The sequence below is a fragment of the Passer montanus genome, unplaced genomic scaffold (genome assembly GCF_014805655.1).
Source record: "Passer montanus isolate IOZ18808 unplaced genomic scaffold, ASM1480565v1 scaffold119, whole genome shotgun sequence".
Lineage (NCBI taxonomy): Eukaryota > Metazoa > Chordata > Aves > Passeriformes > Passeridae > Passer > Passer montanus.
Genome location: NW_024358611.1, coordinates 1,009,292 through 1,029,773, shown reverse-complemented (window position 1 = coordinate 1,029,773; position 20,482 = coordinate 1,009,292). Strand labels below are relative to the sequence as shown.

The window sequence follows — 20,482 nt, the reverse complement described above, 5'->3', positions numbered from 1 at the left end:
TTGAGCCTTGCTTCCACCTTAAATCAGCACCTCCTTTTAGCACAAGTCGTGTTTGCATGAAGGTGGTGAAAAATGTCTGAGAAATCAGATTATGGGTAGCTGGAATCAGTGGTAAATTGTTCTGGCACACTTGATTTTGGAGAGCTTTAAACCAATCAGCATTATAGGGATTTCTTTTTAACCTCATTATTTATTTAATCATTATAGGGATTTCTTTTTAACCTTTATCTGTGTGATATACTGCTTTCTAAATTGTCCAGCTTCTTTTAGATACAGTGTTTTAGACATGCAGAAGCATCAATAACATCCAGTAACAGGCTGGATGAACTGCTGAAATACATTGTGACTTTTTAATTTTATACTATTTCATATTAGGTTCTATTTTACCCAGGTGCATTTCCTTTATCTGTGTGATATACTGCTTTCTAAATTGTCCAACTTCTTTTAGATATGGTATTTTAGACATGCAGAAGCATCAATAACATCCAGTAACAGGCTGGATAAACTGCTGAAATATATCCCGACTTTTTAATTTCATCCTATTTCATATTCTATTTTATGCAGGTGCATTTCTTTTTTATTTATCAACACTGAATTATTTTGGTTTTATTTCAACTACTTAAATGACTGCTTCATTTTTAGCCTGGCTTCCAGATCAGTTAAAGAATAGATTATTTTTTTTGTCAAATACATTGTGACTTTTTAATTTTATACTATTTCATATTAGGTTCTATTTTACCCAGGTGCATTTCTTTTTATTTATCAACACTGAATTATTTTGGTTTTATTTCAACTACTTAAAGGGCTGCTTCATTTTTAGCCTGGCTTCCAGGTCAGTTAAATTTTTTTTTTTTTATGTTGTTGTTGTTGTTGTTGTTGTTGTTTTTTGAACACTCAGCATCCTTGGAAGAGTTTAGAAGACATGGATGTGGCACTTCAGGATGTGGTTTATGAGTGAACATGGTGGCAGTGCTGGATTGACTTTTCCAACCTTAGTCTTTCCATGATTCTGTGATTTTTTTGTCATTGTTTTTTGAACACTCAGCATCCTTGGAAGAGTTTAGAAGACATGGATGTGGCACTTCAGGATGTGGTTTATGAGTGAACATGGTGGCAGTGCTGGATTGACTTCTCCAACCTTAATGATTCCATGATTCTGTGATTTTTTTTTTGTTCTATTCCATCCTCTCTCACTGATTTGAGGCACAATCCACAGGCAGCAGCCTCACTAATACGAAGTTCCTACTCTTTGTGAAAATAAATGGTTGCATGAAAAGACAAAACAAATTGTTTTCCCAGCTGGGTTCAACTGTATCATTCGACGTCAGAGAATCCACATAGAGAAAAGGTGTTAAAAACTCCATAACCACAGTTACAGCTTCTATCAGAACCTGTCAGAAGCTTTATCAGGTCCAGGATCATCCAGCCACAATACCCAAAGCCACAGGAAGTGGAGCTGCTTTGCTTTCAGTTACCACAACCATTCTTTCCTAAATGAAAAACAAAGCACCCACCTCGGAACAGCCGTGGCCTTCACCTGTGCTTGGAATGAGTTCTTGGAGAACTCTGTGGCTCCACCCTCCTGCTTTTCTCAGGGCATTAAGTGTGGGGCAATGACGGGAATGAACCTGAGCTGGCATTGCTCAGTCACTGCAGGGATTTGAGATGGGATGAGTTGGTGGTGGAGGGACCACCCAGCTCTGGAGGCAGCGGGAGGGATCAGCAGAGGGCAAACCCAAGGAAAGAGCAGGGCAGTGGAGGATTAACTGGAAGGAGGCAAAGCAAAATTAGCAAGAAGATTTAAGGTGGATTTTAGAGTGTAAATGGGGGTAAGCAACATCTGTTGAAGCTGGATGAGGGGACATTCCCCATCTCTGGAAGTGTCCTAGGTCAGGTTGGATGAGGCTTGGAGCAACCTGGGAATGTGAAAGGTGTCCCTGCCCATGATCTTTAAGGTCCCTTCCAACCCAAACCATTCTGTGATTCTTTATTTCCCTTTTTTCCACACTATTTTAATGCATCAAGCAAGAATTTCTTTGCTGTTTGGCATCTGGTTTTTTTCCTCTGCTTCAGGACACTAAGGACTTCTTACTGAGCTCTTCAGAGCCTTCCATTATGGATTTGAGACCCCAACCAACAGCACTTCCCTCTCAACAGAACAACTTCCCACAGCTGAGAAACAGGAGGGTGCTGAGGACAGCCAGGTGAGGGTCAGGTTCTTCTTCCAGGTGACAAGTGACAGGACCAGAGGAAATGGCCTCAAGCTGCTCCAGGGGAGGTTTAGATTGGATATTAGGAAAAGTGGAAAGGGTTGTCCAGCCCTGACACAGCTGCCCAGGGCAGTGCTGGAGTTCCCATCCCTGCAGAGATTTCAAAACGCTGTGGATGTGGCACCTGGGGACATGGGCCAGTGGTGGCCTTGGCAGTGCTGGACTCAGTGATCTCAGAGGGCTTTTCCAACCTCAGTGATTCCACAATTCTGTTTTCCTTTGCTTACCTGCAGACCGCAGAGCATTAGGAGCACGTGAGACGTTGGGAACAAATTGGTCTTCCCTTTAATCTGACATTTCCTCTTGAGTCTTCATTTTGCTGCTTATTCCTGGAGCAGTTTGCTGCTGAGCTGTGATAAGCATCCCATTCCCACTCCTTTTCCAGAGCTCCTGTGCCAGGAGACTTTCCGGCTTGGAACGTGAGCGCTGCCTGCAGGGTCGCCTACCTGGCAATTATTTGTATTGTTTTGTACCCACTCAGAGCTTGAACCTGCAAGTCCCTTGGGGCACAGGGTTCTGTGTTTTGTGTGGTTCACTGGGCAACCACAGAGCTCTTCACTCCCCTCAAGGCATTACACAAAGTGTTAATAATAAAATCCTAGGAAATCTATCTGGAACTGCAGGCACGGGGATTTTCTCATTGTCGTTTTTTTTTGCATTGCTGCAGAATCTTTATGCAGTTCCATAAAGCTCGTACTTGGTGTAATGAAAGACAAGTGTGCCTTTAAAACTCAACCAGGTCAAAACCAGAGATGCAGTCATCACCAAAACAATTAAAAAAAAAAAAAAAAGGGAAAACACCCAATAATCACAAAAAAAAATAAAAAAAAAAAAAAAAAGGGAAAACACCTCTGCTCTGGAGCCAGGCTGGGAGAGCTGGAGGTGTTCACCTAGAGAAGAGAAGGATCTGGGAACTCCTCAGAGCACTTTCCAAGGCTTTAAAGGGTCTCCAGGAGAGCTGGAGAGTGACGTGGGACAAGGGATGGAGGAACAGGACACAGGGAATGGCTTCCCACAGCCATAAGGCAGGGATAGGTGGGATATTGGAATTCTTCCCTGTGAGGGTGGTGAGGCCCTGGCACAGGGTGCCCAGAGAAGCTGTGGCTATCCCTGGAAGTGTTCACAGCCAGATTGGACAGGGCTTGGAGCAACCTGGGCTAGTGGGAGGTGTCCCTGCCCATGGCAGGGGTGGAGCTGGATGAGCTTTATGTTCCCACACCCAACCCAAACCATTCTGTGATTCCATGAAAAGCAGAGCAGAAATGCAAAGGTCAGCCATGGAAAGCAGCCCAAAGGCAGAAAAGTCCAAGGATGGGTTTGAAGGTGGAAAATGAGGCTCCTTACTCAGGAGAGGAATTCAGTGTAAACCCAAGAGCAGGTTGGACAGATACGAATGTGAAACAAGAATAAATCAAATGTTTTTACCTTTAATATTTGGGAGATCAGGACTGTATTGCCCATGAGCAGAAAAGCTGAGATAAGATCCTGACTGTGAGGCTGCAAAGTGGCTCAACATTTTAGGATCAGAGAATCACAGAAGGGCTTGGGTTGGAAGGTTCCCTAAAGATCACTGAGTTCCAGCTATTCTGTGGCTTTTAATCAGTTTTGAAGGACAAGACCTCTCCCCTTGGACATTTAAGATTTCCTTTGCCACTGAAGCAGACCTGGGAAATGTCTGTCCTGTATGTGCTGATCTGAGCTGTTCTCTCCTCAAATGACCTAGGGTTAAACCAGGTGAGTTGTTCTACAGGTTAACAGAGCCAAAGTTGTGCCAGGGATGGCAGGTTTCACAAAGTGACCATGAGGATCCTTTGTCCCAGGTCACGGCAGACGTGCTCTGTCTTGCTCAGGCTGCAGGGCTGGGTGAGACATTCTGGCACTCTCAGGCTCCAGGGATTATCCATAAATTAGTGCCAATTGCTCCATTACAGGTTTTCCAGCTGCTTTGTGGCTGAAATGTGCTGTTCACTTTCCTGTTCTCAGTGGGGATCACCTCAGTTTGGTGTTTCAGGACAGGATCAGTGGTGGGTGGATCTAAAATCAGAATTTCAGAATATGCTCATCATTATTGACCTACTCAAGGCTGTAAAATGTGGAGATTTAACCACATATTTTCTTCCCCCTCTTTCCTCAACATTATCCCTTCTCTGTACATTTCAAATGCTGTCTTTCTCTATCCCAATAACCACTTCAAACTGATCATTTGTCCTTTTCTTCCCTTTCTTCATCTTCCTTTATGCTTCCTTGGCTCCCCAGCAGCATTCTGCTTCAGCTTTATTAGAAACCTTTGTCTAATTGCTTTGACACGTTATTTTTCAGCACTGAAGGGATATCTAGGATTCATAACACTTCCTAGGAAGTGTGCAGGAGCCTGGAAGAGCTGTCTTACAGTAGGAAGCTTCAGGAATTGGAAATATTTTATTTGCTGCTGAAATAAGAGCGAGTTTTTAGGCTTTCCCTGATAATTATTACCATTCCCTACAGGCTGTTGTGGGGTGTGTGGATGGAAACCCAAGAATAGGTTCTGTCCTTGTCTCCTCCAGCAGTTTTTTTCATCCTAAGTGATGTCATTACTGGTGTTGCATCTTGCTCATGGTTACAGTCATCCTGTCTTTCCTTCCTTCGGTGCTCCTTTGCCAGAGTTAATTTAGAACCAAACCATGAGCCTTTCACCTCCAATTCTGAGATTTATTGTAGTGTTCTCTGTGTAAATACTCACAACTGGTCGTGTTAATGAGCGGGGAAAAGCAGCAAAGCCTGAAAATCCAAATAAAGTCAGAACATTTTACGTCTTCTTTAAAACACAGTGTTCACCTTTGCTTTTGTGCTGCCTTGGAGGAGAATCTGTGCCTCCAGGAACTTGGAAGCTGCAAGCGAGCACAGAACAATGCAAGTCTCTGCAGAAATGGGGCTGTGATAACTTGGCTTTTTTGGCCTACATTTCTCAGTGGTTATTATTTGTTAATTACGTTGTAGAGTGCTCACAAGTGGGCTAATTGCTTCCCCAGAGAGCTTGCAAGGAAATGATGGACAGAACAAGGGCAGGATGTTACACATCTCAGATAGCGAGAGGGTAAGGTAGGACACGGGCAAGATGGGTAGGGAAACACTTGGAGCAGCATTTTGAAGCTGAGAGGAGAAGAGTTGTGTTGGTTTTTGGAGGGGAGGATGAGTCCCAGTTGGAATTGATCTGAGGAGCTGATTGTCAGAAGGGTTGTTTAAGGAAGCACTGATACTAAAGGCAGAAATGAAGAAGAAATGCAGGAATTTATCAAAAAAAAAAAAAAAAGGCTGCAGAGAGGTTGTACCTGGCTGGTTTGTAACCACTGGGTTGTGCTCTGTGAATCCTTGAAAACAAGGATAAGATCCTTATGAACTGTAGGCACACTGCATGAATGATATTCCTTAAAAAATAAATCCCATTCCTCAGACCAACTCTTTTCTTCAGACCATTACAGATGGGAGAGAAGGAAAAAAATGTGCATATACAGCCCTGCTGTATTTCAAATTTAGTTCTCATTCTTGCTATTTGTGTTTCTGCATCTGTCTTTTAGCCTGCACAGGAGGGCCCTGCTGGTATTTACGGTATTTCTGGTCTGTCCTGCCCCAAATTGTGAAGTTCTGATTCATTTCCCTGTGCTCTGAGTCCCCCTTTGCACCTGCTTAGAGGAAAGGAACCAAGCCTGGGGAAGGCACACTAAAAAGTGACAACAAAGTGACACAAGGTATTTCTTGGGCTCCTGGGCCACTGCTGGTGCTAAAAAACAGGAAATGCCTGTCCCCTTGCCCAGAGGTCTGAGCTGGTTTGGATCTGTGGATCAGTTCTCCCACAAATCACCCTCTCAGATCAGAGGAACAGAAGAGGCTCAAGTGTCAATTTTCCTTTTGAGAGAGAAGCATTTTCTGAGGGGAAGGAGAAAGGAGAGAAGCTTTGGTTTAAATTACCAGCTTTGAATGCTCCTGAAAGCAGTTTATTTGTACACAGATCTGCTTTTTCACATTTATTACTAGAAAAGAGCCAGAAGAGGAGTTTGACATAGGCAGGTGTTGTTTTTAGTTTTCAAAGCATGTGCAGTTTCCTCTGCCAGAAGCCAAAGCTGTGATGCTGTGACTGTGCTTGCCTTGGAATTGCTACCAGAACTCCTTTCTCTCCTCTGGGTGCTTCCAATGGTTTTTATTCCATTCTTTCTCTCAGCATCCCAAACCTTCAGAGCCCTCATTGATACTTTTGCTTGTATTCACAGTCTGGCTGGCCAAGCCCACTTGTTACTTCTTTTGGGATCTTCTGTATCTGTGGAGCACAGGAAGAAATCCTGAACTCGAGAATCAGCGAGGGTTTGGTCTCCTGAATCCTTAATAGCAGCTGCCCATTCCACACACATCACAGAGAGATAATAAAAAGTGCCCAGGAAATGTGGAGAAGGCTTGGATTGCTTCTGAGCATGGCACAGTACCCACAGAACTGAGGACAGGGATAACTGTACTGGACTGTTGAAGACTTTTTAGACATTGAGAGTCTGGATTCGGGATTAACAAAACAATCTGCATTGATTTGCATCCTGGGCTGATCCCCAGTGTGGGCAGCAGGGGAGGGGAGGATTCTGCTGCTCTGCCCTGCTCAGGTGAGACCCCACCTGCAGGGCTGCCTCCAGCCCTAGGGCCAACAGCAGAAAGAAATGAAGGTGCTGGAGCAAATTCAGAGGAGGCCACAGAAATGTTCCAAGGGCTGGAGTCCCTCTGCTCTGGAGCCAGGCTGGGAGAGCTGGGGGTGTTCACCTGGAGAGGAGAAGGATCCAGGGAGAGCTCAGAGCCCCTTCCAGAGCCTAAAGGGGCTCCAGGAGAGCTGGAGAGGGACTTGGGACAAGGGATGGAGGAACAGGACACAGGGAATGGCTTCCCACTGCCAGAAGGCAGGGATGGATGGGATATTGGGAAGGAATTGTTCCCTGTGAGGGTGGTGAGGCCCTGGCACAGGGTGCCCAGAGAAGCTGTGGCTGCCCCTGGATCCTTGGCAGTGCCCAAGGCCAGGCTGGACAGGGCTTGGATCAGTCTGGGATAGTGGGAGGTGGCAGGGGATGAGACTGGATGAGCTGCAAGGTCCCTTCCAACCCAAAGCATTCCATGATTTTTCTCCTGCCCACTCCTTTACAATACAGTATCTGAGACTCCTGGTGGTATGATTCCTCACAGATCTGTCACAGAAGTGCTGCTGGGTCAGGTCTGTGTTCAGTGTCCCAACCCCAGGTGCACATGAGTGGAATTTGAGAGTTATTTCCAACCATTTTCATCTGGGATACCTCTCTGAAGGATCTCAAAGCACCTTACAAACACTTTATGAAACTCTCAGCTCTGCTGTGAGTTTCATGCAGTTGATCAGGCATGTTCTGTGCTTTGATACCCTGTGCCAGAGCTGGAGGGAATAATTTCTCCAGGGCTTCCCTGCAGCTGGGAAGAGAACTTGGGAAATGTGACCTTCCCAGTCATGTGCTCGCTTTGCTGGACTGTACTTCCTCTGTTATTCAAGGTGAGAACAGAACAGTTAAAATTGATTTAGGTGCTTTTTGGGAAGATGAAGTCACTGTGTTTGGATCTCTGCATCGTGCCAATAGAGAGATCCTAGGGGAAATCTCTTCTAGGAGTTTTGTTTATATCCAGTCTAAGGCAGAGATGTAATTTGCAGGGAAATGTGAAGGAAGAGAGGTTGTGCTGGCCTCAGCAGAGGAGCTGGAGTGGAATGAGATGTCACAGGGATATCTGAGTGTTTCTCAAGATATGAAAAGGATTTTCTCTGCCATGTGCTGAGTTTTTTTAACTCATTCCTTATGTGCTTTCAGCCTTCTGCACCTCTTGGGAATTATCCCATGGTGTGTATTCCCCCTTAGCCTCAGCTCCTGGACTTTACTCTCTGCCTTTGTTGTGCAATAACTTAAATAAATTGTGTTCTTTTTCCTGAAAAGTGTAAGAACAGTAGGAGGAAGTGTGTGTGTGTGTGCCCTGTGGGACACAGTGCTGGGATTCCCAAGCTGCCCTTGGAAATACAGGTGCTGTGGCCTGAGCAGGATCTGCTCAGGACAGCTGGAATGAATCCCCAGGACTATCCTTGCAATCACGTCCCTGGCCAAAATTTAATTCATTGCACTTTTGCAACCCTGTTGTTTCCTGTTCCGCTGGTGTTTGCAGGCTGGAGGCAAAACCTGGCTGAGTGTCACAGCTTTGTGAAGCTCCTGTTTCACTGATGGGATCAGGCTGGGCTCCAGCTCTTCCTACACCCCTGGAAATGGATTGTTTGTACCACAAACAAATGGCATTTTGCATACCAGGAGTATTCAGCAAGAGAGATGGGGGTTTTCTGTTGTGTGAATTAAAAGAGTGAATGAAAATTGCTAAAATTAGCCACTTGCTGAGGTACTGAGGTACAGGATAAGCTTTTGACAAAAATGTAAAACCAAAGGATGAGACAGACTGGGGGAATTTGGATATGGTTTTAATAGAAATGCATCACCACAGAACTTAAAACTGAAATAAAAATGGAATCAGCAAATACAAGGTAACTGAAAATCAAGCACCTATAGATTGCTGGAGTGGGCTGAAATGGCGGCTGTTATCTGTGATAAAACCTCCTCATTAGGATGTGGTGCCACATCCAAGGCCAGGCTGAATGAAGCTTGGAGCAGCCTGGGATAGTGGAAGGTGTCCCTGCCCATGGCAGGGGGTGGAATGGGATTGGCTTTAAAGTCCTTTCCCCATCCAAACCCTTACACAATTCTGTAATCACAACAGGGATGTCCTGAAGCATGGTAAAACCTCTGTCTTTGGAGGTTTCCATGACTCTACTAAAAAAAAAGTGGAGCTGGTCTAGCACTCACAGTAGTTCTGCTCCAGAGGTCAATGATTCTATTAATAACCTCCAGATTATTTTAGGCATAGATTTACTAAAATAAAATTCCTTGGCCTTTTGATTGCTAGAGAAACAATCTGCTCTTTTGTAGTTGCAAATGTAGCAAAAATGGATCTTCATAATTCCGTGGAAAACATTTTTCCTTGTCCCCTTACCATTAATTACTTCCTTACCTCTCTCCTTGTCCTTGCTGGGTTAGAGACAGCTGATGGCTCATGTGGAGTGTAGAAGTTAATATCAACTGCAAGACACAGCTGATGTTTCAATATATTCTGGTATAGAATTTGTTTTATCAGAGTCAAACAGGAAAGCGCTTCTCTGTAATAATTGGAACTTGTCCTTTTAACAAGTGTCATGTCACCCAGGTATTGGACATTCAGGATTCTCGTTCCATTTGCCATCAGTGGATTCATTGTTCTATTGGTGCTCAGGTTAAATCATAGTAAAATTAAACCTTCCTATGGATATGTGGCATGTCCTGGTGATTACACCACCATGGCCAACAACAAATATAATTTGCAGGAGACCTGAATTTTTAACACTTTTGCCCAGGTTGAGTATCCCTGCTTCTCATCTCTTTCATTAAACCCTCATTATTTTAACAGGCTGCCCATGGAAGTGGTGGAAATATCATCCCAGGAGGGATTTAAAATCTCTCTGGATGTGCCACTTGGGGACATGGGTTGGCAGTGCTGGGGAATTTTTGGACTCAATGGTCTGAGAAGGCTTTTCCATCTTTAACAATTCTGTGATCACCAGGAGGTCAAATTGTATCCCTGCTTAGGTTTTTGAAGCATTACAGGACTGAAAGATGCTTCTGGAGTCCAGATCCCACATTTTCCATTCCAAGCAAGGATTAACTCCCCCTAACACTTCCCTGGTAGTTGTCTGAGTTGTTTTCAGTGGTTGAGACTCCCAGTGGTTGTTCAGGCTTCACAAATGTACTGATTTATCCTACTGGCAAAGTTTTCCTGTGGATAATTTCCATCTGCTGCTTGTCCTTTTCCTCATGAGGCAATTGTGCCGTTTTCCCTTTGCATCAGCCCTTTCTGTACTGGGAGTCTGTTCTCATCACCTCTTCATAAGATGCTGTCTGCAATAAACCAATTTTAATCAGGTAAATTAAAAGCGTTAGAGCCTCCTGGGTACCTGTTCTGATGCCAGAAATGACTGCAGAACTGATGGTATGTGGCCATATTTATGCATGTATTTATTTTAATCCTGCTTAAACTCATCAGGCTACAGGTCTTTGTTCACTCTCTCGCCTGTTTGATCCCAATCCAAATGTTAATGCTTGTACTTAACTTGAAGTTGTCAACTCCTTAAAGCAAGATTCTGTCATCGTGGATGTCTGCAAAGCTCCAGAGTGACTCTTCAGGAATTGTCTGCAGCCATTCCTGGGATGGAAAGGTACAGGGGTGCCCTCAGTTCTTGCCTCTCAAGTTTTGTGCACTGCATGGTGGTCCTGCCAACCTCTCAGTGAGGATCTGAAGCAGCAGGAAGAGAACAGGATTATTTTAATCTTATTGTTACAGTTTCTCAGCAAGGAAGTTGGTAAGAAAGGCAGAACAGCGGTGGTTGCATTTTAAAGCTAAGAGTGATCCTGTGTTTTCCATGGAACTCAGGCTCCATGTGCTTCATGCAGCCCACTTTTTGTCATTTAAGTGAGATCCTACTGAAATGGTTTAGCTTTATTCTGTCTTTTTGCTCATCCATTCTGGACTTTGCCTTTTGTGTCGTTTTTGTGAATCAGATTTCACAAAATCATTGTGAATTACTACCAACAAAGCAAAGTCACGTGAAATTACTGGGCTTAAGTAATAGTAGTTCATATGTAGCAGACAGAGATGGTATAAGAGATTCTTTTATTCCCCTGTTTTAATTTTTTAAGTGCTAAAAAGGAAATACTTGCATTCTGAAGAGGAGAGGAACTTCTCTGAATTAATCCAGGCTGCTTCTCTTGCTCCTGTATGTTGTCAGCACCCTTTGCTTTGCACATGGTCTCACTTTTCCTCCCAGGGTAACGTGCAGGTGCAGTCCTTATTTTTTAATATTAATTATAATAATCCCAGAATGGTTTGGGTTGGAAGGGACCTTAAAGCTCATCCCATTCTTACCTCTGCCATGAACACTTTCCACTAGACCAGGTTGGGTTTCAGACCCATTTGATTTCATGAGGTGTCTAAATCCTTCTCCCTTTAGGCTTCTCTTCTTGTTTTCACCAATGTGAATTCCTTTGATAATTAACCATAACTCCCTGTTTTTTTCCTTTCAATAAATAACTGAAAGGTGCTCTGAGAGTGAGATGCCCTAGAGATGCAATCCTGATCCTGCAGGATTCAAGGGAACCAGGATTTCCCTCTGTAAGTTTAGTGTACTCCCTTAATGACTTAATCAGCAAGCAAAGAAAGGCAGAGAAAAACACGGTGGTACATGGAGTGCTTTATGTCCTTTAGATTATTTTCCATACATTCACTAATTACATAAACAGATGATATTTACAGGGAACTTCTGCCTGTAATTGACCTTCATCTCTTCCTGTGCACTTCCCAACCTCTCCTTGAATTTTCCTATTGTTTCCTCTTACTCATTCCACATTTAACACCATGTTTCAAGCAGTCCTTTTGTTTTGCTTGGGACCATCCTACCAATTCCCTATTCCCAATTCCTTCTAACTGCATCTCCTCAGCTTGATTTTGTGGGTAATTTCGGAACCCATGGCATGAGCAAACATCATTTCCAAAGACCAATCTTCAGGTTTCCCTCCAGTTCCAGCACAATTGCTCTTTCCCTATTACCTGATCATCAGTTCTCTGAAGCAAGAATATTTTTTTCTGTCTTTTATCTGTTGAAAGTTTTGTCTTTCAAAAGTTTCAGCAGCACAATCCACTTCTAGGGATATCTGCCTTATTTTTCTTCAAAATTTTTCTCTGTGTTGGGTCAAGCAGGGGAGGAATTACATAAACTGTGAGGGGTTAGAGAAAACCCCTGGTTAGAGTCCAGCAGTGTTCCCATGGCTACTGGGACAGGTACACCACAGAAGCAGGAATATCTTGGCATTTAACAGCCCTTCCAGGTGATTTATGGTTTTACATAAACTTTTCCTAAACTCAGAGGTTTTCTAGGGTTGGCACCTCTTTGCTTGTCTCCATGCCCTGTTAGTTCTGTGCTCAGTGGGCCATGGTTATTAAAATTCTTATCAATAAAGGAGTTTCTGAGCAAGGTTCTTATTTTCTAAACTCGTACATACCTTTGGAACTCCTCTGCTTAACCAAAGGAACATTTGTTTTTATGCCTAATGTACTTCATGAAAAGAAAGACATGTGTAGAGTTCAAGTAATATTTGCCTTCAATTACAGTAATTAAGTTGTCAGGACTTGAAGTCACCAAGGCAATGAGAAAATCCTTTCCTGGTTGGCCAGGGTGTTCTGAGCCCAAGTGTGTTTTACACATTGGGGTGGGGAGGGAAATGGTTCTGGCTGAAAACCTGGGAGTCTGTTTGTCCTTTTGCAATCCAGGGTGTCAAAATCCTGCTCTGGGGGGAAGGAAAATGACCTTGTTTGCCTGGGCTTCAGCAGGGCCAGGGAAGTGATTGTCCCTCTGTGCTGGCACTGCTGGGGCACCTCCAGTGCTGGGGACAGCTCTGGGACCCTCCCAACAAGATAGACCTGGGGCTGGAGCATGTCCAAGGGAGGGAACAGAGCTGGGGAAGGGGCTGGAGCACCAGGAGGGGCTGAGGGAGCTGGGAAAGGAGCTCAGCCTGGAGAAAAGGAGGCTCAGGGGGGACCTTGTGGCTCTGCACAGCTCCTGACAGGAGGGGACAGCTGGGGGGGGTCAGGCTCTGCTCCCAGGGAACAGGGACAGGATGAGAGGAAAGAGCCTCAAGTTGCACCAGGGGAGGCTCAGGTTGGACACAGGAGGAATTTCTTCATGGAAGGAGTTGTTAAACATTGGAAGGGGCTGCCCAGAGAGGTTTGGAGTCCCCATCCCTGGATGTGTGAAAGGAAGGCCTGTACATGGCACTCAGTGCTCTGGGCTGGGTGACAAGGATGGTCACAGGATGGACTTGATGGTGTTGGAGCTCTTTTCCAACCTAAATGATCCTGTGTTGACATGGGATTCTCTGTTGGGTTAGGTGTTACTAAAAACAGGTTTAATATAAATATAGCTCAACCCATTTGTCCTGGGAATTCTGTCTTGCTAAACTTCTGCTGCAGCTCCCCCTTCAAATGTAACCTGTGTGGAGACGTGTGTGGATACATCCTGTTTTTTCCCCATGTTCCACATCCCTTTTCAGGCTTCTTTGCCAGAAGTCAAATAGTTTCAGTTACTTCATAACCTTTCAGGAACACTATAACATATCCCTACAAGAAAAGTCCCTAATTTTGATAAGTGCCCACACAAATATCACTGGAATCTCAAGTGCAGCCTTACTTTCGTTCCACTGGAATAGCTCTCTTGAAAGCAGATGGATGAGGAAATCACCACTCGTAATGCATCACTAATGACACCAATTTTTGCATTCCTGCTCATGGGAGTAAAGGTTATGGATGCATAAGGAGCCAGATCTGGAAAACCTTACTCACAAACCCTAATAAACCCCGCTGCAGCCAGCAAGTTTAATGATGCCCTCAAGAGAGCCAGGTCCCTTATCTGCAGCATCACACAATAACTACAAAGTGTTGAGATAAGTGGGGTTTTATCTCCCAGCTCTCTGCTGGCCTTCCCCAAGTATCAGGTTATGGCAGTGAAAGTGGCTGTGAAATCTGACTGCTCTCATTTGGGCAGGCAGGATTCAGGATGTGTGGGCAGAGGGTAAGAGGGATGCTCTTACCCTCCATGCATTTATGAATGGAAAATCAGGGAATTATCTCTGACTGTAATCCCTGTGGATCCCCTTTCCTTCAGGAAGGAGTTGTAGGGCAGATGTTGGTGAGGATTCTACATGATCCTTCCCAGTTTTTCCCATCCAGAGGAGGTACCTGGTTCCCTGTGGTGTGTGCAAGGCTTTAAAAAAAAACAGTTAATGAGCTGAGGGAGCTGGGAAAGGGGCTCAGCCTGGAGAAAAGGAGGCTCAGGGGGGACCTTTTCACTCTCCACAACTCCCTGACAGGAGGGGACAGCCAGGGGAGTCAGGCTCTGCTCTCTGGGAACAGGGAGAGGATGAGAGGAAATGCCCTCAAATTGTGCCAGAGGAGGGTCAGGTTGGACATCAAGAGTGATTTGTTCATGGAAAGGGCAGTCAGGCATTGGAAGGGGCTGCCCCAGGGAGATTTGGAATCCCCACCCCTGGAGGTGTCCAGGGGGTGACTGGATGTGGCACTCAGTGCTCTGGGCTGGTGACAAGGTGGGGTCAGTCACAGGTTGGACTCTATAGCCTTGGAGCTCTTTTCCAACCTGAATGATTCTGTGATTCTGTGAAAATTTGGGACATTTCCAAGAGTCATTTGTGACTTTTGCCAAGCAAAAGGCTATACCACAAAGGCTTTGTTTTGAGTGCTTTGGTATGTATGTGAACAAGCCTTAATTTCAGCTGCCTTTCTGGTTTGTTTCTTTTGTAAATGTCAGATAATTTAACAAATTATACATTTCCATCTTGTGGCATTTGTTGCTTTCTCAGTCAATTCTCTTCATGCCATCCATAACATCCAGCTCCAGAGCTGTACTTTGTTTTTAGTTTGATATTTCTTAGTTTAATATTTCCTTTCTAGAAAGGAGACTCTTCACCTGCAGCTGGAGATGAGCAGCTCTTTATTTCATGTCTGCAGAAACCTTGTAAGATGTAACCTGGGATGTTGTTTGTGCCATCTGATAACGTGTGATCAAATGGAGCCTGTTTAAATAACAACATCTGGGACACCCTGACAGCAGAGCAGCTCTGAAACAAACATTTCCAAAGATCAGATAAGATGGAAGAGATGCCTCAATGCTGGATTGCTCCCTGGATTACAAGTTCTTTGCTGAAGAGTTATTCCAGGCATGGGATTTCCTTTGTGCCACAGGCTAATGGATTGCAGTGGATCATTTTTCATGCTGGTTTATGTCTTGCAGAGACAAGTGCTTTGTAAAGTCAGTGTAATGTACTAAGTATGGCAGTGGTAGACATGAGTTAGGTAGGAGTAGGTAAACTAAGGAACTCAAAACAACTGAAAATTGTCTTGGTTTGTGTTCTCTTGCTGCCTTCCCTCCTTCCACCTCTTTTCCCTAAACCTACAGCATCTTTCACATTAAGGGCTGCCTCACTTCCACCCAAATCTGTACTTTCACAGTTGATTTTCAAAGCTCAACATTGCTTTTCAGTATTTTCCTTATTAATGTGCAAAAAACGAGCATTGTGTTTAAAGCCATGACTCCTGACTCACTCCTGCTCCTGTCTGTTCCCTTGCAGGAGGATATTGCTGATCCTGACTCCCAGGAAGAGAAGGAGAGGAACAACTGGCTCTCCAGCCCTGGAGATGGTTCCAATACAGTGAAGAGTGCTCTCACTGTCCAGGAATATTTTGCCAAGCGCATGGCAAAGCTGAAGGGATCCCAGCAGGAAACAGAACCAAAGGTGGATCATTCCAGCCCAACAGCTGAAGAAGCTGTGGAGCCTTCAGAAGAGCTGGAAACCAAAGTCAAAAAGAAAAAGAAGAAGCAGAAAAGAGATGATGAGGCAGAAAGGACAGAGGACTGTGAGAAACCAGGGAAAAAGGCTAAGACAGGGAGCTTGAATGGAAAAGAACTGGATGATCCACTCAATGAATGTCACAAAAGGAAAAAAAAGAGGAAACATAAAGAGGAGAACGAAGAAGAAAATATCAGTTGTGATGAAAATATGGGCAATGGAGAAATTTCTGTGGGAATGTCTGAGGGGGAGGAACTCAGCACAGAGGAGCTGGAGGAAAAGCAGAAGAAACGCCACAAGAAGAAGCACAAAAAGCAAAAAGAGGAGACAGGGGAGTGTGGGGACGGAGCACCCAGAAAGAAAAAGAAGCACTGCAAGAACATTTAACCCTTTCAGGCTCAGGGGTGAGTCTGTGTTAGAGGAGGCTCTGTGTAAACACAGCACCAATCCAGGCTTGGACACTGCTCCAGCTCCAGTGGGGCAGACTGGATCTAAACACAGGTTGGATCTAAACACAGGCTAGATCTAAATTCAGACTCTATCTAAACCCAGCTCCCCCAAGGGAAAAGCTGGTGATGGGCCAACAGGAGCTTCAGTGCCACATTCAAAAGGGAACATCAAGACTGAAAGTCAGGGGATGACTTTCTGCTGCTTCACCTGACTGTGTGTTTCTCAATTCAGGAAAAAAGAAATTAAAAATTACCCTAGTACTGCCTTTTTATTAAAATTGTTTTCACTTGTGAAAGCCCAGTTCTGCTTCTGGAAGCAGGAGGGGGTTTGCAAAGCTGTTGGTGTTTTTTCATTGATTTTTGCAAAGTGGTGTCTAATTTTTACATTCATCTATTTTTACATATAAAGTGATTGTTGTTTCTTCCCAAAATGTTTACTCTGATTAAAAGTGTGCTCCTGAATGTCAGCAGCACTTAAAGGTGAAATAAAAAGACCTCCCTGTGCCTCCAAACCATTGTCAAACAGTTGTAACTTTGCACCAAAGCTAAAGGAAATGTGTATTTACCTTATCATTTATTAACCATACCTAAATCTTTGATTTCCAGGCACTACTCAGGATCTCTTCACTGGTACCTCTGGAATCCAGAAAGCTGCCTTGGATAGAGCAAGGTTTTTGCCTGAAATTGGGAAACCAATAGATTTTAAAAGCACAGTCAGATTGCTGTTGCCATTCACACATTGAAAACTTGCAATTTGGATTTATAACCAAACTAGAGCTTGCTTCTCATTGTAAGCCTGGAAATAAGGAATGCTAGAACTGGACACTGCCACGAGCAGTTTTGTGGGAGATCTGAAACATTCAGCATGAATTTTGGCATTTTAATGTCATTTAGAGCTGTCATGAGAGATGGGTGAGCTTGGAAGTGGTGGAATGGGATGAAGGATTCACTGTCCTGGTGTCCTGTTCTGATATTTCTTTGACCACAGCAAACTGACAGCACAACCCTGAACACCAGCCATTTACCCTGGCAGAATCCAGAACCCAAATCCATGAGCTGCTCATTTCATCCAAGCCTGGCTGGGTTTCATCAGTGTAAATCGAAAACATCCCATTGGCTGCTCTGCTGAGGAAAATGGGTACATTTTTATATTGTCTCAGCTCAGCAGAGTTGCTTAACTCGGTCTGAGGAACATTGTCAAGATGCAGATGTTAATTGGGAAAAAAATTTCCTTAAGCTGCCTTTATTGTGCAGTGGAGGAAGCTCCATCTGCAGCACCCAGACCACATGGATGGTTTGGTTGCAGCTCAACTCCTTTTTTTAAGATCTCTTGGTTTCCAAAGCACCTTTTTTTCCCCTGCCTTCAGGACATGCTCCTTCACTGCAGCAAAATAAGGTTTCACTTCTTGTACAGGAGAACGAGATCCCTGGATTTCATATGCCAGGGGTTTTAACCCTTGTTGCATCTCCTTTTCAGGCTGTACAATTATTATTCACCATAATCTGCTTGTCCCTGGCTTCCTTGAATGAAATACCACCAAATACCATCAGTTATTGTCAAGCTGGGAGGAAACTCCATGCTTGAGGTGAAAAAATCATCTCAGTGATAGAAGACAGCAAAATAATGTTTTATGTTAAACTGAAGCATCCCTCCTGATTTCTTGCTCACCACAAGTTGGAATTTTTGTTATTAGAATCCAAAAGCCTGATTGTTTCCAATTATTATTTTTTAACTCTTAAGCCAACTGAACTTTACAGCCTCTCTGGGATTTCAGTTTAAAAAGGTGCTAGTCAAGGAATAAGGTTTCCTTCTCCAAATACTGCTGGGCTTGTTTGTTTGTTCCCTCTGTGAATTTTCATGTGTTTCTGTGTGCTGATTCTTGTGGGTGCTTGGCCACATTCCAGTGTCAGTTACAGGAAGAATAAAACCAGGAATAAACCTTTACCTTTGTGCTGTTGCTCCTGTTAAACTCAGGATACCCAAGACTTAAATCTGGCTCAGATGGAAGTATCAGCTACCAATGGAAGATTCTCTATTTCTGCAATAAATACACAGCACTTTATCCTGGGAAATGTGGAATTTTAATGTGCCCCAAGCTCAGCATGTGGTTGTAGGAGGGGGAAATCATAATAAATAAATAATCATAAATCATAAATTGCTCGTATTTGACAGAAACAATTGATTTAACTGCTCTGCTCTGTGTTTGTGGTCAACATTACTCAGTGAAAAGCTCTTCTTACCAGATACTGTCCAGTGAAATGGATGATTGGAACAAGAGAAACATGTCTCAGAGTAATAAATTACATATATATTTTTTTGTTTGTTTGCTTCTAGTGGGTTTTGAGTTCTGTTTCAACCCAACTCTGGGTTTGGCAAGAAGGCCTTTTTTAGAAAGCACAAGAAAAAGAATTACGTCAGTGCCCAGATGGTGGAATTAGCAGAATGTGAGCACAAAAGAACGACTTGGTTTCATTTCCGCGAAAATCAGACTTTCAAACTCCGAGGCCTTTTGTTATAAATTCATCCATTGTGCTCACAGAATGAGGTGGCTCCCAGTGAAATTACCTGGACACCAAGGAAAATGAGACTCCCCGCTCTGCTGTCACTCCACAACGGGGAACGAGGCACTTCCAGCACAGATATTAAAATGTTTTCAGTTTTGGTAACCCCGGGGCAGCAAGGACTGAAGGAAATTTTCCTTTTTGCTTTGGGAACATTCCAACACTGGTTTCTCCTGAGCTCTTCCATTCTTTGCAAGGATAGGACTGTTCTTGGCTTTGAGACTCGGAATTCGCTGCGGGATCCACGGCCAAGGACGTGATTGGCAAGTGCAGTGTTAGAGCAGCAATAATGGAGGTTGAATTGTGCTTGTTAGCACCTGCAGGCACCAAACTACCCTGGGAAGTAGAGACCATGGAAAAATAGTCCTGGTACCATTGTCAGACCCAAATCTGTGTGAACTTCGTGGGCTTTTGGAGTTTTGTCTGACTGTGGAGCTTTCCTTGGAGCCAGAGATGGGAGGTGACACTGGATCACCTCAAGTGACAGCCCAGACGTGTGGTAAAGGCAGAATTCCTTGAATTTCCTCCCAAAATGTTCCAGCTCTGATGCTTCACACACAGCCAGTGTAAAGCAGAGGTAGAATTGTAGAATCCAGGAATCATTAAGGTTGGAAAACCCCTCTAAGACCATCAAGTCCAACCATTCCCTCAGCACTGCCAAGGCCACCACTGACCCATGTGCCCAAGTGCCCCTTGGTAACAACCAGGGTTTTTTAAAGCATAAGTGCAAGACACCATTCAAGATTTCAGAACCACCTCTGCTTCTGTTTAAGTGAATTTGAGTCCATTGGGATGCAGCTGCTTTGTGACTTGTGAATTGAAGGGGCTGGAGCATGTCCAGGGAAGGGAACAGAGCTGGGGAAGGGGCTGGAGCACCAGGAGGGGCTGAGGGAGCTGGGAAAGGGGCTCAGCCTGGAGAAAAGGAGGATTGGGGAGACCTTCTGGCTCTGCACAACTCCCTGACAGGAGGGGACAACTCCCAGGGAACAGGGACAGGATGAAAGGGAGCAGCCACCAATTGTGCCTGGAAAGGTTCAGGTTGGACATCAGGAGGAATTTCTCCTTGGGAAGGGTGGCCAGGCATTGGAAGGGGTTTCCAGGGCAGTGGAGGATTCCTCATTCCTGCAGGGATTTCAAAGCCATGTGGATGTGGCACTTGGGGACGTGGGGCAGAGGTGGCCTTGGCAGTGCTGGGGAATGGTTGGACTCGATGATCTCTGAGGGATTTTCCATCCTAAACCATTCTGTGGCTCTGTGGAGTGTTTGGGGACAGCTCAGCATCGTGTCCCTGGCTGCAGTTCTCCTTTCAGCTGCCCTGGTGCTCTCTGCCTCCAGCTCCTCAGCTCTCAGCAAGGACAATTAGCTGCATTCATCAGCGTAATTAACCAATTTTCTCCTGTTTAAACACACAAGACTGAAGTTGTTGCAGCTTCCACCTTCAAAAGGCACAAGTTACGTCACAAAACTCCAAACCTGCCAATAGTGAGGGAAGGAAGGAAGCTCCAAGAAGAGAGGGAAACCACACAAAATCTGTTGGAAACACTGCCCAGCATCACACCTGGCTGGAGAAAAAAAAGATCTGGGAATAGTGTATCCTGTTGGATATGGGGTGAGGATGGTGGGCATCCAAAGCCATCCTTTGCCTGATTCCCCCTCATTCCTGGGCAGGAACCCCCAGGAAAAATCTGAGATCAGA

At 44.5% G+C, this 20,482-nt stretch overlaps 1 protein-coding gene across 1 annotated transcript in view; it reads left to right on the top strand.

Moving 5' to 3' along the window:
* PINX1 (PIN2 (TERF1) interacting telomerase inhibitor 1) overlaps positions 1–16,736 on the top strand; it is a 59,496-nt gene extending 42,760 nt beyond the window's left edge. Inside the window, exon 7 of the mRNA XM_039697630.1 lies at positions 15,557–16,736. Coding sequence (XP_039553564.1) covers positions 15,557–16,162 — 606 coding nt within the window. The 3' untranslated portion in view covers positions 16,163–16,736. The remainder of the gene's footprint in view (positions 1–15,556) is intronic.
* Positions 16,737–20,482: the final 3,746 nt, after the last annotated feature.